The following is a 21329-nucleotide window of genomic DNA, read 5'->3' on the forward strand; positions in this document are numbered from 1 at the left end:
CTGAGAATTAAGCTTCACTCTTCTGCCTCCTGGCAGATGGCCTGCTCTTGTAGAGAACAAAGACAACATACTTTCTCCTCAATCCTGACACGGAGTCATATATTCACACATAAATCTTACAGTCACGGTCATTCATTCTCTACAAGTCAGAAGTCCATCCTCCATACAAAAATTGTGTATATTATATTTGAAAAATATTTAATTTCTGCTGTTTCACATGACATGGGAGATTTTCCCTAGCCCTCAATTTAGCCATCTTTTATGGAGTTTGGGTTCTATCCATGATACCCTGTGCCCAAAAGTATACCTTTCCCAAATTTTTAATTCCAACCACCACTAAATTATCTCTTAATTTTATGCTGTCTTTCTAATAATCATCATGCTTATTAATTGATCCTTTTTTCAATATCGTTTCAACAATTTGAAATGAATTCTTTTTTCAAGTTTAATGTGATGGTTTTAATAAGAAGCTCAATGCCATACCTTTGAAACAAAAGTGTAATCTAGCTCCACTCCTGTCCTCAGTTACAACCTCATTAAACTCAACTATTACATGGTTTATTATTAAAACAATGTCATATTCAAAAATACAATTTAACTGACAAAGGTAACTCTGAAGAAAATTTATTCTCATCTTTACCTTTTGAAAGAAACTTAAAGGTAATCCAAAAACATATTGCACAAAATTAAATATTAAAATAACATTTCCTCTGATACTTTCCCAATATTACAGTTACTCTGAATTTTTTTCCACCAATATCCTATATATACTTAATCTTTATTCCCAGGTTATATCCACTTTTTTTTCTTCATGTCTCCTCTTTCTCAGTACTTTATTATATAATAGTTTTAGTCTAAATAAAATAAACCATGTTAAGAGAGTTTGTAGTAGAAAGAGAATGGAGCTGGAAAGGAAAAAATCATCTTTAATGGGATGGGATATTGGTCTCAACACTGTTCATTTAATGGTACCATAAGTGTTAGAAATTTTTAGTAGTTATTTTTGAGGTAACATTAAAAAGAGAGCTTCACATACTCTACAACTCAGAAAGCATTAAAGTGCTTTATGTGTCCGACTTTATTTAATCCTAATAACAGCACTTTAGGGTAGTAGTAGCATTATCTATATTTTTAAGATAAGAAAACAAGATACGAAGAGGCATCAAAACTTACACAGCTAGTAATGGTGGAGCCAGAATTTGACCTCAGGAAGAGCAACTCCAGCATCAAGCTCTTAACCATTAAACAAGCAGAGCCCTGATAATCACTGCTTTTTAAAATATTATTTTTCATTTTTATGTTGGTTAGATTATGATCTCTATGCTACTTCCCAATTTTGATGACTTTATAAAAAAAAGTTTGGAAATTTCAAGAAACCACTGGAAGAGCATTGCTAAAATTTGAAAGAAAGAAGAAAATCTCAAGAAATCTCTAGAAAAAGAGGCTGATTTAACAAGTCAATGTAAACATATCAGAAAGCAAGAGAATGAACAAGGTTTATAAGTAATCTCTTCCTGTCACTTCTGGATAAGAGCCTGCTTCACATTATATGCAGATTCCAGAGAAAATCAGTAATCTATATTCAACCATGGAGAACATCAATAAAAAATTTTTATTTTGAAAGAGATAATAGTGATAATAATGTAATAATCCTTAGCTAAAAAGGGAACAGGGGATTGAGAAAAGTGAAGTTAAAATATAAACAAGAAAATGATATTTTTTTCAAAGTAACATTGAGGAGGTAAGAGAAATATCCCTCTATTTCCATACTTGTTAAGGTCAAGCTGTAAGAGTCAGGTCAGACTTTAATACCTCCTGATGTTTTCCAACTGAAGTTATAACAGACATTATAACTTCAGATATATCACCCCATGTAATTAGGAAGAGGTAGGAGAAATCTCATTGATGGTACACTTCCCCTTTAGCAAGTCATACAGAACTGTCCTCACCTCAAATATTTAAATTACTCTTCAGCAGGCCCGAAATTTGAAGTAAAAGGAAAAACCTACTGTCTTTTCCTTAGACAGCATCACATTAATCCTAGCCACATTCTTGATATTAACAGAAAAGTTGAATATATTTGAAAGCATTTTATTACAAACAGGCTTTCTACAATTTATGATTGAAAAGCTGTGCTAGAGACAGAGCCAACTGAAACAAAAAATTTCAAAGAACTTACTATGATAAATGATTCATGAAAAAATTATATTTAAAAAGTTACTAGGCCCAAAGGAATCCAGGATAGAATAAATGCAAACAATGTGGGGGGTTTCTATTCCTAATTCATTTGACAAAAATGACAAAATATGATTCTTTCATGTAATGACAGGGAGAAATAGGAAACGGGAGCATAAAATATATCGCTATTCAGAAAGGGAGATGTTGTTTACATATATATTTCAGATTGTCAGTTTTATTTAAAAAGAGTCTCTGGATCTTTGTTTTTCAAGAATAAGGAAAGATAAAAGTAGTGGTATGAGAAGCGAAACACAATAGCTTCACCTTCTAACACTTTGACAGACAAGACTATTTAAAGGCTAATCTGAAATCCAGTTAGCACATGCAGGAGAAAACAAGCAAGCAAATACATTTCCAAACAGAATGCCAAAAGAATGTTGTTAGCACATTTGTAAATTTCCAATTCTTTCTTACTACCCTTATACAACAACCCAAACAAATCAGTTTAAATACAACTTCTTTTACTAATGTCTCTTGAAGCATCACTGAAGTTAGATTGAGTCAAGTAACCATCTGCTGCAAATACAAATAGAGCTACATTCAAGAATTATATTACACAGCCTTCCTAGCAAAGTTCTTATGTGCAAGCTGTTCTTGTCAAAATCAGAACCATTGTGATGATGCATCTTAATATTCAATCAGACTTTAAGTAAAGAGTGACAAAAGTCCACATATGGATGACAGCTGTTTCTTCAGTAAATATTTCTCCATTCACTGAATGGAGGCTTATGGCAGTTTAGAATATGTTCCATTAGACATTTCAGCCTGAACTGCCTGGGGATGATTAAAACAATAACAAGGATAAATTTTAGTTTTCAAATCTTTGCTACAACTTACATCTGAAAAAACAACAACTCTTCCAATTAAAGTTGTACACTATGTCATTAATTTGAGGGTATAACTAATACTGATTAGTGAAAGAACTGAATTTATAGAATTTTATACATTTTTTGCCCCTCCTCTTCTAATAATACCATAGCATTTGTAAAATTAAAGCAAAATTCCTATATTGATTTCCTGATCATATGAACAAAGTTGATGGGAATTTAAACATCTATGACTAATTTTGATAAACTGTGAAATATTTTAAAAGATTAATGAGACTAGCTAAAAGAAGCTCAGATAAAAATCTTTTTTTAACCAATAAAGTGCCTTGTAAAATTGGAAAGTCAAAAAAAAAAAAAAAAGGAGAAAATAAAGTCTGGTGAAGAATTCAGTAACTCATTAATATTCTGTTCACATTATCAGTAGTTAGAGAAAAAAAATCTCAACTGACAAGGTAACCATAATGTTTTAGTAGTACCCTTGAACATGTATTATGTCCCTTTTATAAAAACTAAGAGTTGTGTTGGAAGTAAATCTATTAGTAGTATATCTTTTAAGTACTGTTTTGAAGTTTACTAACTACAAGTTCCACTGTTAAGTAACTTAAGTCTCCTCTCTTTAACCTAAAACTATTCTGAGTCTCTTTTCTGGTGACTCCAAAGCAATTCTTGGGAAGGTGATGGGTTGTTTGTGTTGTAGGTTAGGCTTGCATGTATTGATGTATTAATGCATGGTAAATTATACCCTTTTTCTTTTCTTACAATGCAGTAGTTAAAAATCAATCAATCAATCTCTCTCTCTCTCTCTCTCTGTCTCTCTCTCTCTGTCTCTCTCTCTCTCTCTATATATATATATATATATATACATATATATATATCTCTTAATGAAAATTATTTCAGATCTAATATTAGCCCATCTCTTTCTAAAATGTACTTTCAATAAATCTTAACTTTTTCTCAATTTTGCCAACCTGTAATTCTCGCAGGCCTTAGCAAGGAAGAACCTGGGGACACCACACAGCACTATGTGACTACCACCCCCATGCCACTGAGAGAGAGAGAGAGAGAGAGAGAGAGAGAAGAGAGAGAGAGAGAGAGAGAGAGAGAGAGAGAATATATGAGAAAGAGAAAGAGAAAAAGATGTTAGGTAGTCAGGCATGAGCAACAGGAGCGAAGGTCCAGCTCTGTAACCATAAAAATTTCCCCTGAAGACCTTCCTTAAGAGCCTTCCAGAAACATCTCCCTTTTAGGGTTGTAAATTACCCCAAATCCTAGATCACAAAGACCATTAAAGCTGCTGGCTAAACCAGCCACAAACGCATGCGCAGAAAGTACTACCCTAACTTGCCCACAACCTCAGCCTCATTATACCATCATTATAATACCATGACTATGCCTAGAAGTTCAAGAACCTAATTTTAATAGACTGAATTCCGGGTAAGCACATGCACCGTAGGCAAAAGGTTATATAGCAGCCAACTGTCAGTCAAAGTGATCTCACATATGGATCATCCAGGACCTCCCAACCTGGCCCAAATATAAATAGACCCTTCTCATTTCTGGGTTGTTACAGCTCTCTTTGCTGAAAACCTTCTCCTCCCTTGGGGTGTACTCCATCTTATCTGTTCATCTCCCAAATTCCACAGTGCTTCAGCCTTCCTTAGCATGGCCCATCTCCTTCTAAAATGTACTTTCAATAAATCTTAACTTTTTATCAATCTTGCCTACCTGTAATTCTTTGCTGCCTTGGCAAGGAAGAACCTAGGGACACCACGCAACACTATCTGACTGCCACCCCCATGTCACTCGGGTTACGCAGGATTTCACGTCACCCCAGTGGTAGGTAACAGAGAGAAGAAGGGAAGGAGAAGGGAGAGAGGGAGAAGAAGGGAGGGAGGGAAGCGAGAGGGAGGGAGGGTGTGTGTGTGGGAGAGAGCGAGCGAGAGCTAGAGAGCCTGTAGTCTTATATTCCACAACTTTCATCAGACTCCCATCTTTTTCTTAATGAAAATTATTTCAGATCTAATATTGTAAAAAGGAATGTCTTACCCTGCTATTGGATCTACTGCTATTGCCTTAGGATTATGAAGCTCCAGATCAATCAGGGTGACACATACAGAACCATTGTAGTTACAAACAAAAATTCGGTCACTGATATGGTCCACAAAATAGAGATTTCTGGTGAGCCAGTCAATCGCCATGTGTTGCACATCTGAAAAACACACACACAAAATTGTTGAATTATAGATCAAGTATCATAAGCCGACAAGTACACAAGTACACAAGTCTGCCCAAATTGTCACAGAGGACTTTTCAAAAGTATAGGTAGCTTTGTGACAAAATAAGTGACTTAATTATTCTATAAAATAATGACTACTTTTTGATACTTTTCTTCTTGCCATCTAAGGACTGAGAATGACCAAGACAAATGGACAAAGAGTTTCTAAATCATGAAATCTAGGTATTTACAATAAAATCTTTCTCCTAGGTTTTGCATTTGCTTGAAATACTTCATTCATTCCAATAGGCATAACTGGTTCAAAGACACACCTAAACTCTTTAGTAGGAAAAAAAGTAAAAAAAAAATTTGAACTTAAAGAAAATCCTTATTTTCAGATCTGTTTCTGTTACAAAAAAGAGGGGCAGAGAAGGTGGAAAACATCTGTAAGATCTCTTTGTTTACAAAATGTATTCAAAACTGGGAAATAAGGCAAAAGGCAGGGTGATATGTTCTTTCAATGGCATATGTAGGCATTGTAAAAAATAAAACAGGTCTGCTCAAAGTTAATTAATTCTCTAGAAGAGTGATGTTTAATAGTACTTTCTGTGATGATGAAAATATTCTATTCCTATGCTGTTCGATAAAGTAACCACTCGCCAAATGTGTCTAGTGAGAACTTAAAATGTGGCTAGTGTGACTGGAAAACTGAATCTTTACTGTACTTCTTTTTAGTTAATTCGAATTTAAATTATAAAAGTGTAGATAGCTATTGGCTATTATGGATAGTGCAGTTCTAGAAGAATGTACGTGTTTGACTTTAATAGTTTCTATTTGATTAGATCTATACACTGTGAAATTGCATGCTAATTTTGTAGATATTTATCTGGTAGAAAGGATAATTGCAAAGATTATGGTTTTATTACCCATTCCATTAACCATTTTTATACCTAACCAACGAATCTTATTTAAACATTCTTTTAAATAAGAAATATCAAATTCCACTTATGTGCTTAGATCAGCGACATTGGTCTGTTTCTCTCAATAATGCCATAAATACATACATTTCTGGTCCTATTCATTTCTATATTTTATGGCCCTCATGTTTTTATCTATGGAAATTATTCTTTGATATCTCTTTGTTCAACCTTACTATGGATCTATGTTTCATTGAGTAAGAAATTTCCTTCTGCAATCTGAACCTAAACATTCTTCCTACTCTATGCTTCAAAATATGTTCTTAGTAGCATGCTGCTTCAGTGAATGATATGCTCTCAACAGAAAGACTAATATAGATAGATGCATGTGCCATCATTATCATTCATGATGCTATATTGTCAAAGCAAAATAGAGAAAGTAGCAACTTTGTGGAAATTTCTATCATGCCTTACAAGGTCAAGGATAAAGTAGATATTGCATTAACTGGATACACATTTTCAAGCTATCAATTACAGGTTCATTCTAAACTACACAGTCTTTATGGAAGTATAAACATCTAAATGGTCCACAAATCACATGAAAATTATTTTCAACCAGTTCAGCAACTAGGATTTTTAAAAATCTGAACTATTTCTCTGCCTCTAGAAATCTGTAAATATAGCTTTGTTTTGTTTTTTATTCTTTTTGTATTATTGTATTATGCAGAGCACAGAACCCATTGTTTCAAATGTCATTTTAAATACGTTGGATTCAGATAAATTATATGCCAGAGTCCATTCAATGACCCATCCTTCATGTTAGGCATACAGTTGGTTTAGTCTGTGATTGCAATTTCAGACAAAAGAGCTGTTTGACAGCATTCACACCTTCTTTCAACTCTGTATGTTACAGAAAGATTCTCTGCTATTGAAACAATCGGTATTGTTAACAACCATCCAAGTTTGAAGCAATAAGTTCTCACAAAAGAACCTAATAATTAGCCACACATTTAGTAATTGTGGGAATTGGTTTTGTTTCCTTTTCTTATATTAGTAGTTTCTATCTGATTTTAATGTAACTTTTATTGATTGAAGATTTGAGGCAATTAGAATTCAAGTCAGCAAGCCAATCATAGGTAGGAGGTAGGTAGGTATGTAGGTAGATAGATAGATAGATAGATAGATAGATAGATAGATAGATAGACAGACAGACAGACAAGTAAGTATATTTGGCTAAAACGATTTGAACATTTTAGGAGATAGATGAATTTTCTAGACAACAGATTCAGTATTTTATTTTCATTTTGCTGATATATAACAAAGTTCATAGGAAGTTGCTGACGATAACTGCAATCATTTTATGACATCGCATTACCAAAAAAGCTAAAATTTTAGTAAGATCTTTATTACTTTATTGTTAAATATGTTCTTGTTATCATGTTGTCTAGTTAGCTTATATTTTACTCTTCAACTGAAAGTCACTGGGATTTCAGCCTTACTGTTCTTTTGAAATGGATCTTATTATGGTCCCTCAGAAATTCTTAATTGCCAAAAGCAAAGGTACTTTTCTGCTCATAGTTATAAAATATTAATACTGGTAAAATTTTAAAATATAATAGAAATATTAAAAGTATTTTGAAACTTGTAAAGTATTACACAAATATAAGTAAACATTAACAGTTTCTAAAACCCAATACTTATTATGTCTAACAACTTAAAGGTGTACTCAGAAATTAATCAAAAAATTCATAGGAAAAGTAAAAAGAACAAAAAATACAAAATCTTACAATAAATTATAATTGAACAAAATGTTACATCAAAATTTTCATTGTGTTGTAAAGCAAGTAATTAATTACTAGAGTTGGTGAATGTGGAACTTAAACATTTTTAACTTGCTAAAATATATAATTAGTGCCATGGACTGAATTGTTTTCACATGTTGAAGTTTTAACCCTCAGTACTTCAGAATGTGACTGTATCTGGAGATAAAGTCTTTAAAGAAACTATTAAAATAAGGTTATTAGGGTAGGCCCCAATCCAATATGACTGGTGTCCTTATGAAAAGAGGAGATTAGGACACACAGAGAGAGACACCGGGAATGACTGCACACAGAGGAAAAGGCATCTGTGAACCAAGGAGAGAAACCTCAGAGGAGTCCAATTCTGCTGGCACTTTGATCTTGGCCTTCCAGTCTTCAAAACTGTGAGAAAATGAATTTCTATTGTTTAAGCCACTCAGTCTGTGGTATTTTGTTATGACAGCTCTGGCAAAATAATATACCTGCTCCAATATTATTTAATAAAGCGATCCATGACACAAAATTATTTAAAATACAAGCCAAAATCTTGCTAAGAAAAAGACATATGAAAGAAATGTTGCATGTCCTTTTAATGAATGTCATACTGGACCATTGTCTAACAGGACCCCTCAAGGGTTAGTTAATTCTTCTAGGGGACATACTTTTGTTTAACTTACAATTTAATATTGATTAGGTCCCAGTCTCTATAAATTCTGATATTAATTTATATATTGATAAATTTCAAATATTTTTTGTCCAATAGAGATGAAAATGATGTCCATCAGGTAGTAAAAATAATACCAGTTTATTATCCAGTACATTAACTAGTTTTACATCTAACTTTATAATCTTAAATCAGCATATTTTTAATTTATTGATTGTAGATATTTCAGTCTCTTTTGTACTCCTTTGAACCAAACTTACCATCCTGCTGGTACTCTCATGAACGAGTTAAATGACTCTTTAGCACATGTTCACTACATATTTGTATGTCATATTTTTAACCTTTTAAAAATTATAAATTAACAAATTTTAGCAATTAATTTCGTCCTTAATTATTTGCTATGTGTTCAGCCAGCCAGAGATATAAGATTTAAATGAATGCAAAGATTAGAAAATAACATAAGTAGGTAAAGCTTGGTAAGAGAGAACTATGATGCAAACCTAGGTGATAATCTGAAAATATGTATCTACCTGAAAAGGCGAGCACAAACTCAGCTGCTTGTTTTGATATAGAAATGCTTCATTGTTTCCAAGACCACCAAAATACAAATTTCTAGATTTCATGTGAAGTCTTCCATTTTTTAAATATCCTAAACTAATTTTTTCAAATTAGAAACCATTTTATATATTAAGCAAAACCTGTTTGCAGCCAAATTGGATCAAAAGCTACTAGTGTGATTACACCAAAGCAAAGCAAACACTGTGTATTATATATTTTGGCCTCACCTTACATAGAAGTATGTTATTGAGAAAATTACTAATATCTGTAAACACCACTGTTCTTATATTAAATAAACATAATATTCAGTTTACAAGGTGGTCAGAGAATTAAATCAGACTACATTAAGAATCCAGTATAATAACATATAGTAGGTTTTCCACAAATACTATTTGCCTCCCAGAGAGAACTAAAAGACTGCCCTTTAGTTTAAGCTTTATGACTGCTTATAATATTTAGGTAGTAGAAGATGGCACAGTACCAGATAATAGAACAAATAAGTTAATTTATGCTAAAATAGACGCTCAGTAGTTGTGATAATTTTTAAATATGCTACCAAAATTTTTGATACTCTTCCTTTCTAGATGTAGATCTTAATTCTCCTCTTGAATGTGGGCTAAAGTTTTGTGACTTCATTGTACTAAATAGAATGTGATAAAAACAACAGTGTGGTTTCCAAGGGTAAGTCATAAAAGGTATTATAACTTCTATTTTGCTCTCTCTCTCTCTCTCTAGATTACTCATTCTGGTGGAAGCCACCTGCTGTACTATGAAGATACTCAAGCAATTCTGCAAAAAGGCCCAAGTCACAAGGAACAGAGCACCTATTGCCAACAGTCACAAGAATGGGCTTGGAAGCCAGTTTTCTAGCTCCAATTAAGCTGCTGCTGGATACCTGAAGTCCTGGCTAACATCTTCATTACAACCTCATGAGAAACCCTGGGACAACCACCCAACTAAACAACTCCTGAATTTCTGATCCACGGAAAGTATAAGATAATAGATGTTTGCTGTTTTTAAGTCACTAAGTTTTGGGGTAACTTGTTATATAACAATAGATAACTAATACAGTAGTCAAATCCCTGTAGCTTTTATTATTTCTTTTATAGAGTGAATATTACCTATTTTTTCAATCTATTTTTCAATTACATCCGGCATACAATATTATATCAGTTTCAGGTGTACAACATAGTAATTAGACATTTATATATCTTACAGAGTGATCACCCTGATAAGTCTAGTATCCATCTGATGCCATACATAGTTATTACAATATTGACTGTATTACTTATGTTATATTTTACATACCCATGAGTATTTGTAACTACCAATTTGTACTTCTTACTCCCTTTCCCTTTTTCACCTATCTTCCAACCTCCCTCCCGTCTGGCAATCATTACAATGTTCTTTGTATCTATGAGTTTGTTTCTGTTTTACTTGTTCATTTATTTATTTATTTATTTAGATTCCACACATAAGTGAAATGATTCAGTATCTGTCCTCTGTTTGACTTATTTCACTAAACGTAATACCCTCTAGAGCTATCCATGTTGTTGCGAAAGGTAAGATTTTGTTCTTTTTCATGGCTGAATAATAGTCTGTTGTATATATATACCACTTCTTTGTCTATTGATGGACACTTAAGTTGCTGCCATATCTTGGCTACTGTAAATAATGCTGCAATGAACATAGGAATGAATACACATATCTTTCTGAATTAGAGTTTTGAATATCTTCAAATTTCTGTAGCTTTTGAAGCTAGACTTCATTAGCTTTCCATAACTTGAATGTCATTTTTAGACTTACAACTGAACTAGTCTATTCCATTGACTATTTTGGTTCCCTTAAATTACCTGTAGTGAAGCTTAATGCTTAAACACAGAGGATATTCCATAAATGTGTATAAATGAATTCTGGAAAATTTAAAGATAACATCTTGAAACTTTCTACTCTAATTTTGCAAAGTGTGGTTCAATGCTGAAACAAATTCATTTGGCCATAATCAAGATCTGCATCTCTTATATGAGCCCCTTATCAAGAACAATAGTCAGATAGTATTAGTGTTATGAAGAAAATAAAACAGAGTAATAACTTACAGGAGTAATGGTCACAGGAGGTATCCTGAGAAGGATGATATTTGGACTGAGCACAGAATAACAAGATGTTAACCATGTAGAGATTGGGGGACAGGGTCTACCAAGCAAAATAAGATTGGGATATTCTAAAAATGAGGAGGACGTTTGGGGGAGCCATATCATAGCTAAAATATAGATAAATGAAGAGATGAAGTACCAGATATTGGCAGGGGTATGTAAACTACAGTAAATTGATGGTTTTTATAATAATTGCATTGTAAAACCGGAGATCACTTTGTCTTAAATGAAATTTTTATTTTTATCATACAGTAAATGTACATGATTTTAAAAATCAAACATTTCATCAAGGCTTAGAGTGAAAAACAGCAGTATCCACTCCACCTCTCTGTATTTTCTTCTAATTGTTTTAGCTATTTCAATTGTATTTACTTTCATAATTCTATGTAACATGTTTCTACTACAATTTTAAAGTTTTTAATTTATATGCATAATCTACTGACTTTTTAATATACAAGATTAGGATTTAATTCTAATACTCTTCTATACACATATATACATTCATACTTTCTCTCCCATCATCTTACCAGGATATTAATTTTTAGTTAAATTAACATTCGATGTTTATATAATTATGGCTATATAATATTTTGTTGGCAGGTGAAGAAAGTATTTTAATATGATTATACATCCTTCCATGAACCACTTTTTTAAAGATTTGACTTTTTCTTTTTTTCTTTGTTATGTAATTCATTATTGCATAATTCTATAAAAGAACTCTAAAACTCTTCCCTAAATGGAAAAAAAAGAAAACAGTAATTTATTAATTTCTTCTTTTGGCTTTTGATATCCTTCCTACTTCCTGCCAATCCGTACTTGGCTTGCTCCATAGCGATGATCTTGGGGCTCCTTTTATCAGACCAGATACTTATTGTTTAACTGCTTCAGAAATCAAAGATCCTATTTTCTGCTAATGAAGATAAGTTATTCTTGGCTATGGGAAATCTAATAGTCTTGCTATTCTAAAAACAAGTTCTTAATCCTCTTATTACTAGCCTTATCTTATATCTCCATCTTCAGAGGTGTTCAGATTCTTTATTTCTTAGCTTTTCTGTGGTTCTTCATCTTGGCACCCCATTTGCACTCAGCAAAGAAATATTAAACCTAATAAATTTATCATTTATCTGCTCTTTATTATCCAAATTATCTCATATACTTTGTCTCTTCTCTCTTTCTTTTTGTGTTTTTGGGTTAATACAATTAAAGGTATTTCTTTACTATATTTACAGTGAACTTCTAAAAAAGAACACAAATAATTTTGATCGATCTGCAGTGTTTAGCAGAAAGTCTCTGTGGACAGTTTTAAGCAGAGAAGTTAGACATCTGTTTATCATTTTAAAAAGATCATTCTGACTGCTATGTGGATAGAAAGAGATAAATCTGAAAGCAGGTGACCAGTTAGTAATATCTTGAAGTTCCAGGAGAGATATGGCTTCAAAGAGTATCAGAGCAATGGTGAGGTTACATGGCATATACTCACTATATTTCTTTTGTCAACTTTCTCCTTTAACGCAAGCTACAAGCTAATCTTATTTCCTATAGTGGATGCATTTAGAAAAGATTCCAGAGTTTTTCTCTCTTTTCAGCAAAAAATAGCTTACAAAGGTGCCTTTTTCCCACTAGGCAAAACTTTACATTCTTATTTGACCCATAACTCAAATGGATTCATTCTTCATTAAATTTTTATTCCATGCTTCCCCTCACCTCACCCCATATTAAATCTATCAGGATACTATAAGACCTTCACTTGAAACTATGCGCTTCTCATCTCTGCTATTACTCTTCCTGGTCAAGACACTATTTTCTCTCCCCTGCTGGTGGCAGTAGCTTCTTAAATGGTCTCTCTACTCCCCTTCTAGATCTACTGTTACTGTCTTCACAGAGCACCTACAGTAATCATTATAAAGCACAAATTATATTGTGACACAAAAGAAGAAAACAGTACTCTCTATAGTCTGAGATTCACGTTACAGTTGATTGCTAGTGAATAAAGTCTTAATGAACTCATAGATTAGGAATTTACTCTCCTGCACAAATACTTTCAATGTACATTATCAGATTTTCATAAGTATTTAAGTTTGCTTAACTTTATCTCAATTTTAAGTCAGAACTTTATGAAATAGTTCTCTTTTTAACATTTTGCCATGAACAACACCCAGAAAATGAGATGTAGTGGGCTTCCAAATTCATTTGTGTTATTGTTTCTCCCACACAGTTTTAATAAACAACAGGTTTTACTCTAAATCTTGAGTCTGTATTCTTATTTTCCAAATTACCACTCCTCTCCTTAAAATCTCCAATGACTTTGCACCACACTTAGCATAAAATCCAGTCTTTTACATAGCTTACAAGGCTTCTAAACCACTGTTTTACTTTATATCTATTTACCTTTCTCATTCTACTTTGGTCGTACTGGCCTCCTTAATTTTTTTTTAACCTTCAAAGAAAGCTTTAACCTTAGGACAACTGTACTAGATCTTCATGACAAAAGAGTATTTGAATATGCATAGCTGTGCTCTCATTTTGTTAAGGTGTTCATTCCATTGTCAGATTCTCAGGATGGCCCCTCCTGACAAGTCAATATTAAACACCTCCTCATGTCTCTGCCCCTCACCCCCACCCCAGAAAAAGTGACTCATCCCACCAGTCAATACCAACATCCTAATTTTATTTTCTTTGTGTCATTCACAATTGATTGAAATTTACGACTTATTTATTAGTTCACTATCTCACCACACTATAATATAAACTCCATATGAGCAGGGATTCTGTATGTCTAACTCTCTGCTATATTCCCAAAGCCTAGAATTGTGTTTAGTCCATGGTGAATGCCAAGTAAATATTTCAGAAATAATACTGCTGTTCTATTCGCAATTGACTTTACTTAAGAATATCTTGTCTAAAATCTGTGCTCTCACCTCTAAATCAGTGTAGGAGTCATCTGAGATCACAGCTCCTTAGCTCTTTAATCAATTGCAATATTTTTCTTGATTTTACCTATAAGCTCAAATTTGTCGAGTCACTATTTTTTACCTAGGAAAGTTGTGTATAACAAGGATCTATATAATTTAATATGTATGAATAATTTTCTGAAAGCGCAATTAGGCAGATAGCAATTTACGCAAATGAGTTAAGTACCCAGGTAATAACAATAATGTGAAGGACAACAATGCTATATAACAGTGTGAAAGAATATTAACAACTTGTGAGCCTGAGAGAATAAGGAAGAATAATAAAGAAAAGGTTTTATACACACACACACACACACACACACACACACACACACATACACATACATATATATACACATATATATATCTATACATATATATATATCTATACATACACACACGCAAAATGTCGTACTAATAAAATATCACCACATTCATTTTTGCATTAAAACTGCCATACCTTGACATCTACAACCTTACTGCTCCTGATTCTCTAGAGCTCTTTTTTGTCTTTTCCTCTATCATTTTATGACTCTCAGAGTCATGTAACTTTGAGGCTCTTATTCTTATCCTCTAAGTAAGAAAAGATTTTCCCATGGCAATATAGAGGGATACATTAGAAAATAAAAGTACTTCTAGTTTTAGAATAAATGAAAGAGACTGTCCTGTCTTAGCTTAAGCTGTTATAATAAAGTACTATAGACTGGGTGTCTTAAACACAAATATATATTTCCCACAGCTCTGGAGACTAGAATGTTCTAGATCAAGATTCTCTCAGTGAGGGCTCTCTTCCTGGTTCAAACACATAACTTCTTTCTGTGTCCTCACATGGAAGAGAGAGAGATCTTCAGTTACCTCGCTTTTTATAAGGGTATCAATTCCTTACATGGGGCCTCTACTCTCGTTACCGTACCTAAACTTAATTACTTTTCAAAGACCGCATCTCCAAATACCAAAACACTGGGGGTTATAGCTTCAACATATAAATTTGGGATAGGGGCTCAAACATTCAGTTCATAGTATTCAGAGCAATAGAATACTCAACTCACATTTCTAATAGTAAATTCTGAATTATTTATAAGAATTTAAGAGGTATATATAAGGCATATAAATTACATAATAGCTCAATGACCATCTTAGGTCCAATTTTAGATGAAAAAAATATCTAGTTTTAAACTTTGGTTTTCATGTGCTAACATAACTTGATTTCTGACAAAGCCTAAATATCATTATTAATCTTAAGATTTCTTGTTAAAGTTCCAACAAAAAGTTCTAATAAAAATTAAGATTTCTTGTACATCTGACTAGAATCATCTTTCAATACTTCTTAACTTTATATGATACTTAGAAATAAATCAGTTACTACATTTAATATGAACTACAAAAAATAAGTGAATAACCTATATAATTCAAAGAGTAAAAGTTGGAATATGTAGATGATTGAGCTTGAGTTTATCAAAATTATTACCTTGATTCTCCATGTAATTTTGTGTGAATATTATTTCATGGCTATAGGAAGGGCAATATTAATTGAGAATCTCAAAAAAATAGCTGAAACTAAACATATAGAATGGAATGGAACACAGATGATTTGTATAATTCACACATTAGAGAAATACTTTGCCTCAATTATCTGTACTTTAGGATCAAATATCTTTTCCCACAAATTATCTAAGTAACTGATATAATTTCCAGTGGCATTTATGTGAATAATTTGCAATCACAATGCATCCCTTTAAGTTCCAAATTTTTGTGGGGATACCCATGGATAGTTTTAATTTATCTAGTTATATTCTTCTCACAAATCAAATCCTCAAAGCTCTAAGACAGAGTAAAACTTACATCTAATACACAGGAAAGGTTACAGGAAAGCTTGGTTTCATTTTTAAATGTCTTTTATAAAATTGAACTGAAAGTGGTTCCTGTTCAGAACTTAAGAGACAACTAAGTATCTCTCTTTGAGATAACAAAAGGTAAACAGCAAAAAGATCATTTATTTTCAGAACCTGCATATATATGTCAATAGAATTCAATGATTCCATCTTTCTTTCTGCCAGACATGACCCTTTATTTATTTATTTATTTATTTATTTATTTACTTACTTACTTACTTATATTTTGATGTCCATGAACACAAATGAAATACTTGTTCCTGAAGTCACTTGAAAGGAGACAAACAATAGATTGGGTCTAATGGGGCACACTGGAAAAAATATGGAAGTCATTTTTTTTAGGTAAATTAATAATTCCAAGGAAAGATATAAAATTGTGGAAACCACACTGTGACATACTGTGAATAAAAATTATCTGAGGAGGTGAAATATAGTCACACTCACACACACACACATACACACACACACACACATGCATGCACACGCACACAGACGCACGTGCATGTGCACAAGAATGAAGCTAAACATAGTCACAACCAGTTCCTGTACTAGTTTTACTGAACCCATAGTAACTAAGGTAAAAAATATTCTATTAAGAAAATATTGATATTAACTATTCCTAGATCTTTAAAAGACACCAAAAAATTGTGCTGATACACCGGATTACCTCTATCAATGTCATTCTATCTTTTGTTCATTTGAAGAGATTGGAAAGCTTAAGACTACCTTTTCCTCACAAACCTAAGGCTGAGGTTTTGGATGTTAATTGATGTGTACTCAGAAATTTGAAAGTAGAAGAGTGAGGCCATCTTCTTGCCTGTTGTAACTTTCTGACTGGCGAGCACCACTGTTAGAAACAAAATGTTTGCTTAGTGTACTGTTTTAGTGTTCATTATACAGTTTTCTAAGTAATAAGTACTGTGGACATAGCAATAGTGGCTGTGGCTTCATCACAAGCCTTTCTGATTCCTGTGCTGCAGTTGTAGATATTCAATCTCCAGTTACCAGGGTATTAGAGGCAGCTGCAGCAATAGTAGTAGTGGGATTCTTGATTACAGCATAGTTCTTATAAAGACCTCAGAGAGAGTAGCTCCTAGAATTCAGTGTTATTCTGGATCTTTTCAAAGGCACAGTCTAGAATTCTCTCCTTTCTCTCTCAACAATTTAGAGCATTCTATATTAAAGTACTTCCTGATTCAAATAGTAAGATTTTACTATGGGCAGTGAACACACAATGCGATATATATATATATGCTTTACTGTTCAATTGTACAATTGAAACTTACTGGACTTTATTAACCAATGTCACCACAATAAAAATAAAATTAAAAAAAAAATAGTAAGGTTTTTATTCCCTGAACACACCATGGACTGATATATCAATGTCAGAAAAATTACTCTTTCAAACACAATGAATCTTCTATTAAGAAGAAGTCATAGACTTTATAATAATTTATAATAATTTATTTCAACCACCTCTCATAATTCCAAATTATCAATATATTTTTAAGCAATACAAACAACCAAACTAAGTCTTAAGGTCAAGTGAGTTATTTCATATGGATAATAAATTATTCTTACCAGTTCAGATGTGAGCTGTTCTATCAAGCCATGATAAAAATTATAAAGATTTTTATTGCTATTATTATTGTTATTTTTAGTATATAAAATAATATTTCCCAAAGATTAAAAAAGAATAAATAGACGCTTATATGGTTATAAAAGTATTATTATTATCACTCTGTGAATGTTGTCAGATTAATAACACTCTAGTACACTTTGGAGGCATGTTTTAAAACATGGATTTCTTGGGAAATTAGTCTCATTTTTGATTAGTAGTATATAAGTCTTTTCCTACCATTCGGATTTAGAAATATAGGTAGTATGATTATCTGCTTTTTTTTAGTTAACCTGGACTAAATAATTTTACTTAATATAGATAGATGATAGATAGATAGATAGATAGATAGATAGATAGATAGATAGATAGATACATCTTTAATAATACCTTGAAACAGAGAGTTTAAAATTCTCTAGATTAATTCTCACATTAAAATGACAAAAGTTACTGAGACCTAATATAACTTTAGCAAGTAAATGTTATCTGATGATAAAGACTTACAGACTATTTTAAGCACAGGTATAATCATTAGATTTGCAGTTTCTGGAACACTATTTAAGTTGCTTACCAAAGTATTAATCAGGCTTTGGGGAATTATTTAATGTTTTCCAGGCTCCCAGGAAACTAATGTTTCAATCAGAATGTCAATTTACTACTACTAACAGAGTGCTCCAGTGACACAATCACTAACAGTCACCATCTTAACAAATTCCTTCTTTGAATTACGGTATCTGAGAAACCAAATCCAAAAGTTATATTAAAAGCACAGAATCAAAGCAAAGGGAATTCCATAAACCTGAAGTTTAGGTCTTCTGAGTTTTATGAGCTTCTTAGAAAGTTATTAGAACTATACTATAGAATTCTACCTTTTGACAACTTGAATACCTGTGAATGTATCTCCAACACAATACACAATTTTTTTTTTAAAATCTTGACCCATATTTCACAAACATTTTAAAAATGCTTCTCAATCTATATCATTATCCTATCATTTGACATTGCTCTTCTACCACCAAAGGTATCTGAAACTATACTCTCATCTAACTCAAGGGAAAGTTGTTACAATTAAATGAGAAATTACTTCACATTTCTAAGTTTTTGAATGCACTATTTGATATTATCCTCAACCACAAATCATCTTTTGGGCTAGGCTCTTTTTTGGAATAAATTTTATATATGTCCAAATATTCACTGCATATCAAATTCCTCTAAGTTCCAATTCTGAAAAAGTCTCTATTTTGTCACCACAGTCTCAAAACATGTGGTATGTGGTATGCTCAGACTAAAAGCAGTTGGGCTCTTGGGAAGAAATAGCTAGAAAACTGTTGATATAGTAATTCTCTATATCTCCTTGCATACATAACACTTATGGGTTTAGCCATAGAGACAGTAAATATATAAAAAAGTAAGGGGAGGTTCCAATTTGAGTGAGTCTCCTTAAGACCTTTAAAACAATATTTCTTAGAGTAGATAACATAAAACCTTAGAAATTTGGGATGTTAAGACATCTTAGACATATATACACAGTAATACCACATTCTTAGAATCAACTACCCACAGAAAAATCACAGATACACCCACAAAAATATCAATGAAGTGTTCAGTAGTCAAACAGATTAAGAAAATCTTGTGCTAAACAAAGTAAAATAAGTACTTCACTCAAAGACTTCTCACAATCATTAACATGCTAATGTATATATAAATCTCCTACAAGGTTATATAGCATATAAAATATCCTAAACTCATTTGACCACAAAATTATTTTTCCAAGAATGTCTTGCAGAACTGGTGTCCCAAGGAACATATTTTACGAAATGGTATTATAAAAGGATTAAGGTATACTTATGAATGATTAGGTGGGTGGGAGAAAAATAAAAAGAAGCAAATGAAGAAAAGAGACAAATATTCCCCTTACATACACACACACAAATACAGGCAAACCACAAATTACAAAAAAGGCAAACTCAAGGGAAAGGAAGGGGGAAATGTTTAGATTTGGGAGGGATCCCAGCAATTATGTGAACAAGTTTTTTCATTTTAAAATAATCTGTTTAAAGTCACATAGCCAGTTAATGACAGAGCTAAGACCATATCAATTCGCCCCAAATACTATGTCATAGGAAATATAATGTCCAATTTCAAAACAAATCTGCAAATCACAAGATGTTACAATCTGAAATGAACAAACAAATAAACAAAGAAGAACCTTAGTTGAAAACTGAAATGCTAAATGTCAGTTTTATTACCTTGCTTAATTAGGCTCCTACTGCTCACCATCTTTAGATTTGATGTTCTTAATATCTTGTAAATATGTCTACATTATTAAAAAAAAACTTTAATGGTCAAGGAATATGAAAAGAAAAACATCCATTTTACTTGACATAAACCCCTCAAAAATGCAAAATAAAAAGGAAGAATGAAAATAAGCAATTATAGTACTATATTTAAAAAGAAAATATATAATTTGTCAAATAAATATAGTCAGAAATTATTTTAGTAAGCTACTTGCCACGAAAGTAATACTTTCTCTCTTTTTTTTCCTTTTTCCTTTCCTTGCCTTATTTCCTTTTTCTTCCACCAAAATAAAGTTTATCAAGACAGAAACACCAGTTTCAGTAATTAAATACTGTAGATATCAAATATATTTCATGACTTATTCATGATGGGAAGAGAATCTTATCTTTCACATTTTAGATTGGCAGGTAAAGAAAACCTGCCAAATATTACATTCTATTTGGTATATGGAACAGTAATGGGATTATCAAGAGATTCCCACTTTGATTATTAAAATTCATTAATGAAAGAAGCAGACATGTAAATCTAGACAAAAAAATACTATGAGCATAATGATTTATAAGTTCTATATACCATCAAGCAAAATTTGGAGGGCGACATCTTTGTGACTGATGAGTGAGTAAAAATATATTTTAACAAATTTATAGAAAAAATGAATAAGAACAATTGAAGTTTAACACATCTCTAATTTCTACTTTGGTGAGTTTCAAGAATGTTGCCAAATAACAATAAAATAGAAATTGAGTTCTTTGTAGCATGGCAACCAAATTAACAATAAAGACAAATTATAGAGGAACAGAGTGCTGAGAGTTTTTTTTCTTCTTTTCTTTTTAACTAGGCATTTCGGACTGCCTTTTATGATTGTGTACCGATTGTAAATTAGAATGAGCTTCTTACCACAAAGTATAAATTCATCTGATGTTAATGTAAAACTTAAGGAATAATTTAATAACAATGCCTACAATATTAAGCATATCAGAGATTCCCACTTTGATTATTAAAATCGAGACGAGAATTCTGAAGGTTCTCTGGAAATGTGTCCTCAGATCAACACCTTTGCTAATTTTAACTATTTTGTTTGTTTTGAGCAATCAATGGGTGGCTGATCACTTTGCTGAAATTCCAGGTCTCATCAGGAATGTATTGTATTAACTAGCTACACACAAACACACACACACACACACACACACACACACACA

The 21329-nt window shown here is 32.2% G+C and overlaps 1 protein-coding gene across 1 annotated transcript in view; it reads right to left on the reverse strand.

The window, feature by feature from the left end:
• LRP1B (LDL receptor related protein 1B) overlaps window positions 1–21329 on the reverse strand; it is a 1653662-nt gene that overhangs the window by 828079 nt on the left and 804254 nt on the right. Inside the window, exon 7 of the mRNA XM_006921044.1 lies at window positions 5112–5274. Within this exon, the coding sequence (XP_006921106.1) occupies window positions 5112–5274 (163 nt within the window). The remainder of the gene's footprint in view (window positions 1–5111; window positions 5275–21329) is intronic.

Source organism: Pteropus alecto, unplaced genomic scaffold (assembly GCF_000325575.1).
Source record: "Pteropus alecto unplaced genomic scaffold, ASM32557v1 scaffold3, whole genome shotgun sequence".
Taxonomy (NCBI): Eukaryota; Metazoa; Chordata; class Mammalia; order Chiroptera; family Pteropodidae; genus Pteropus; species Pteropus alecto.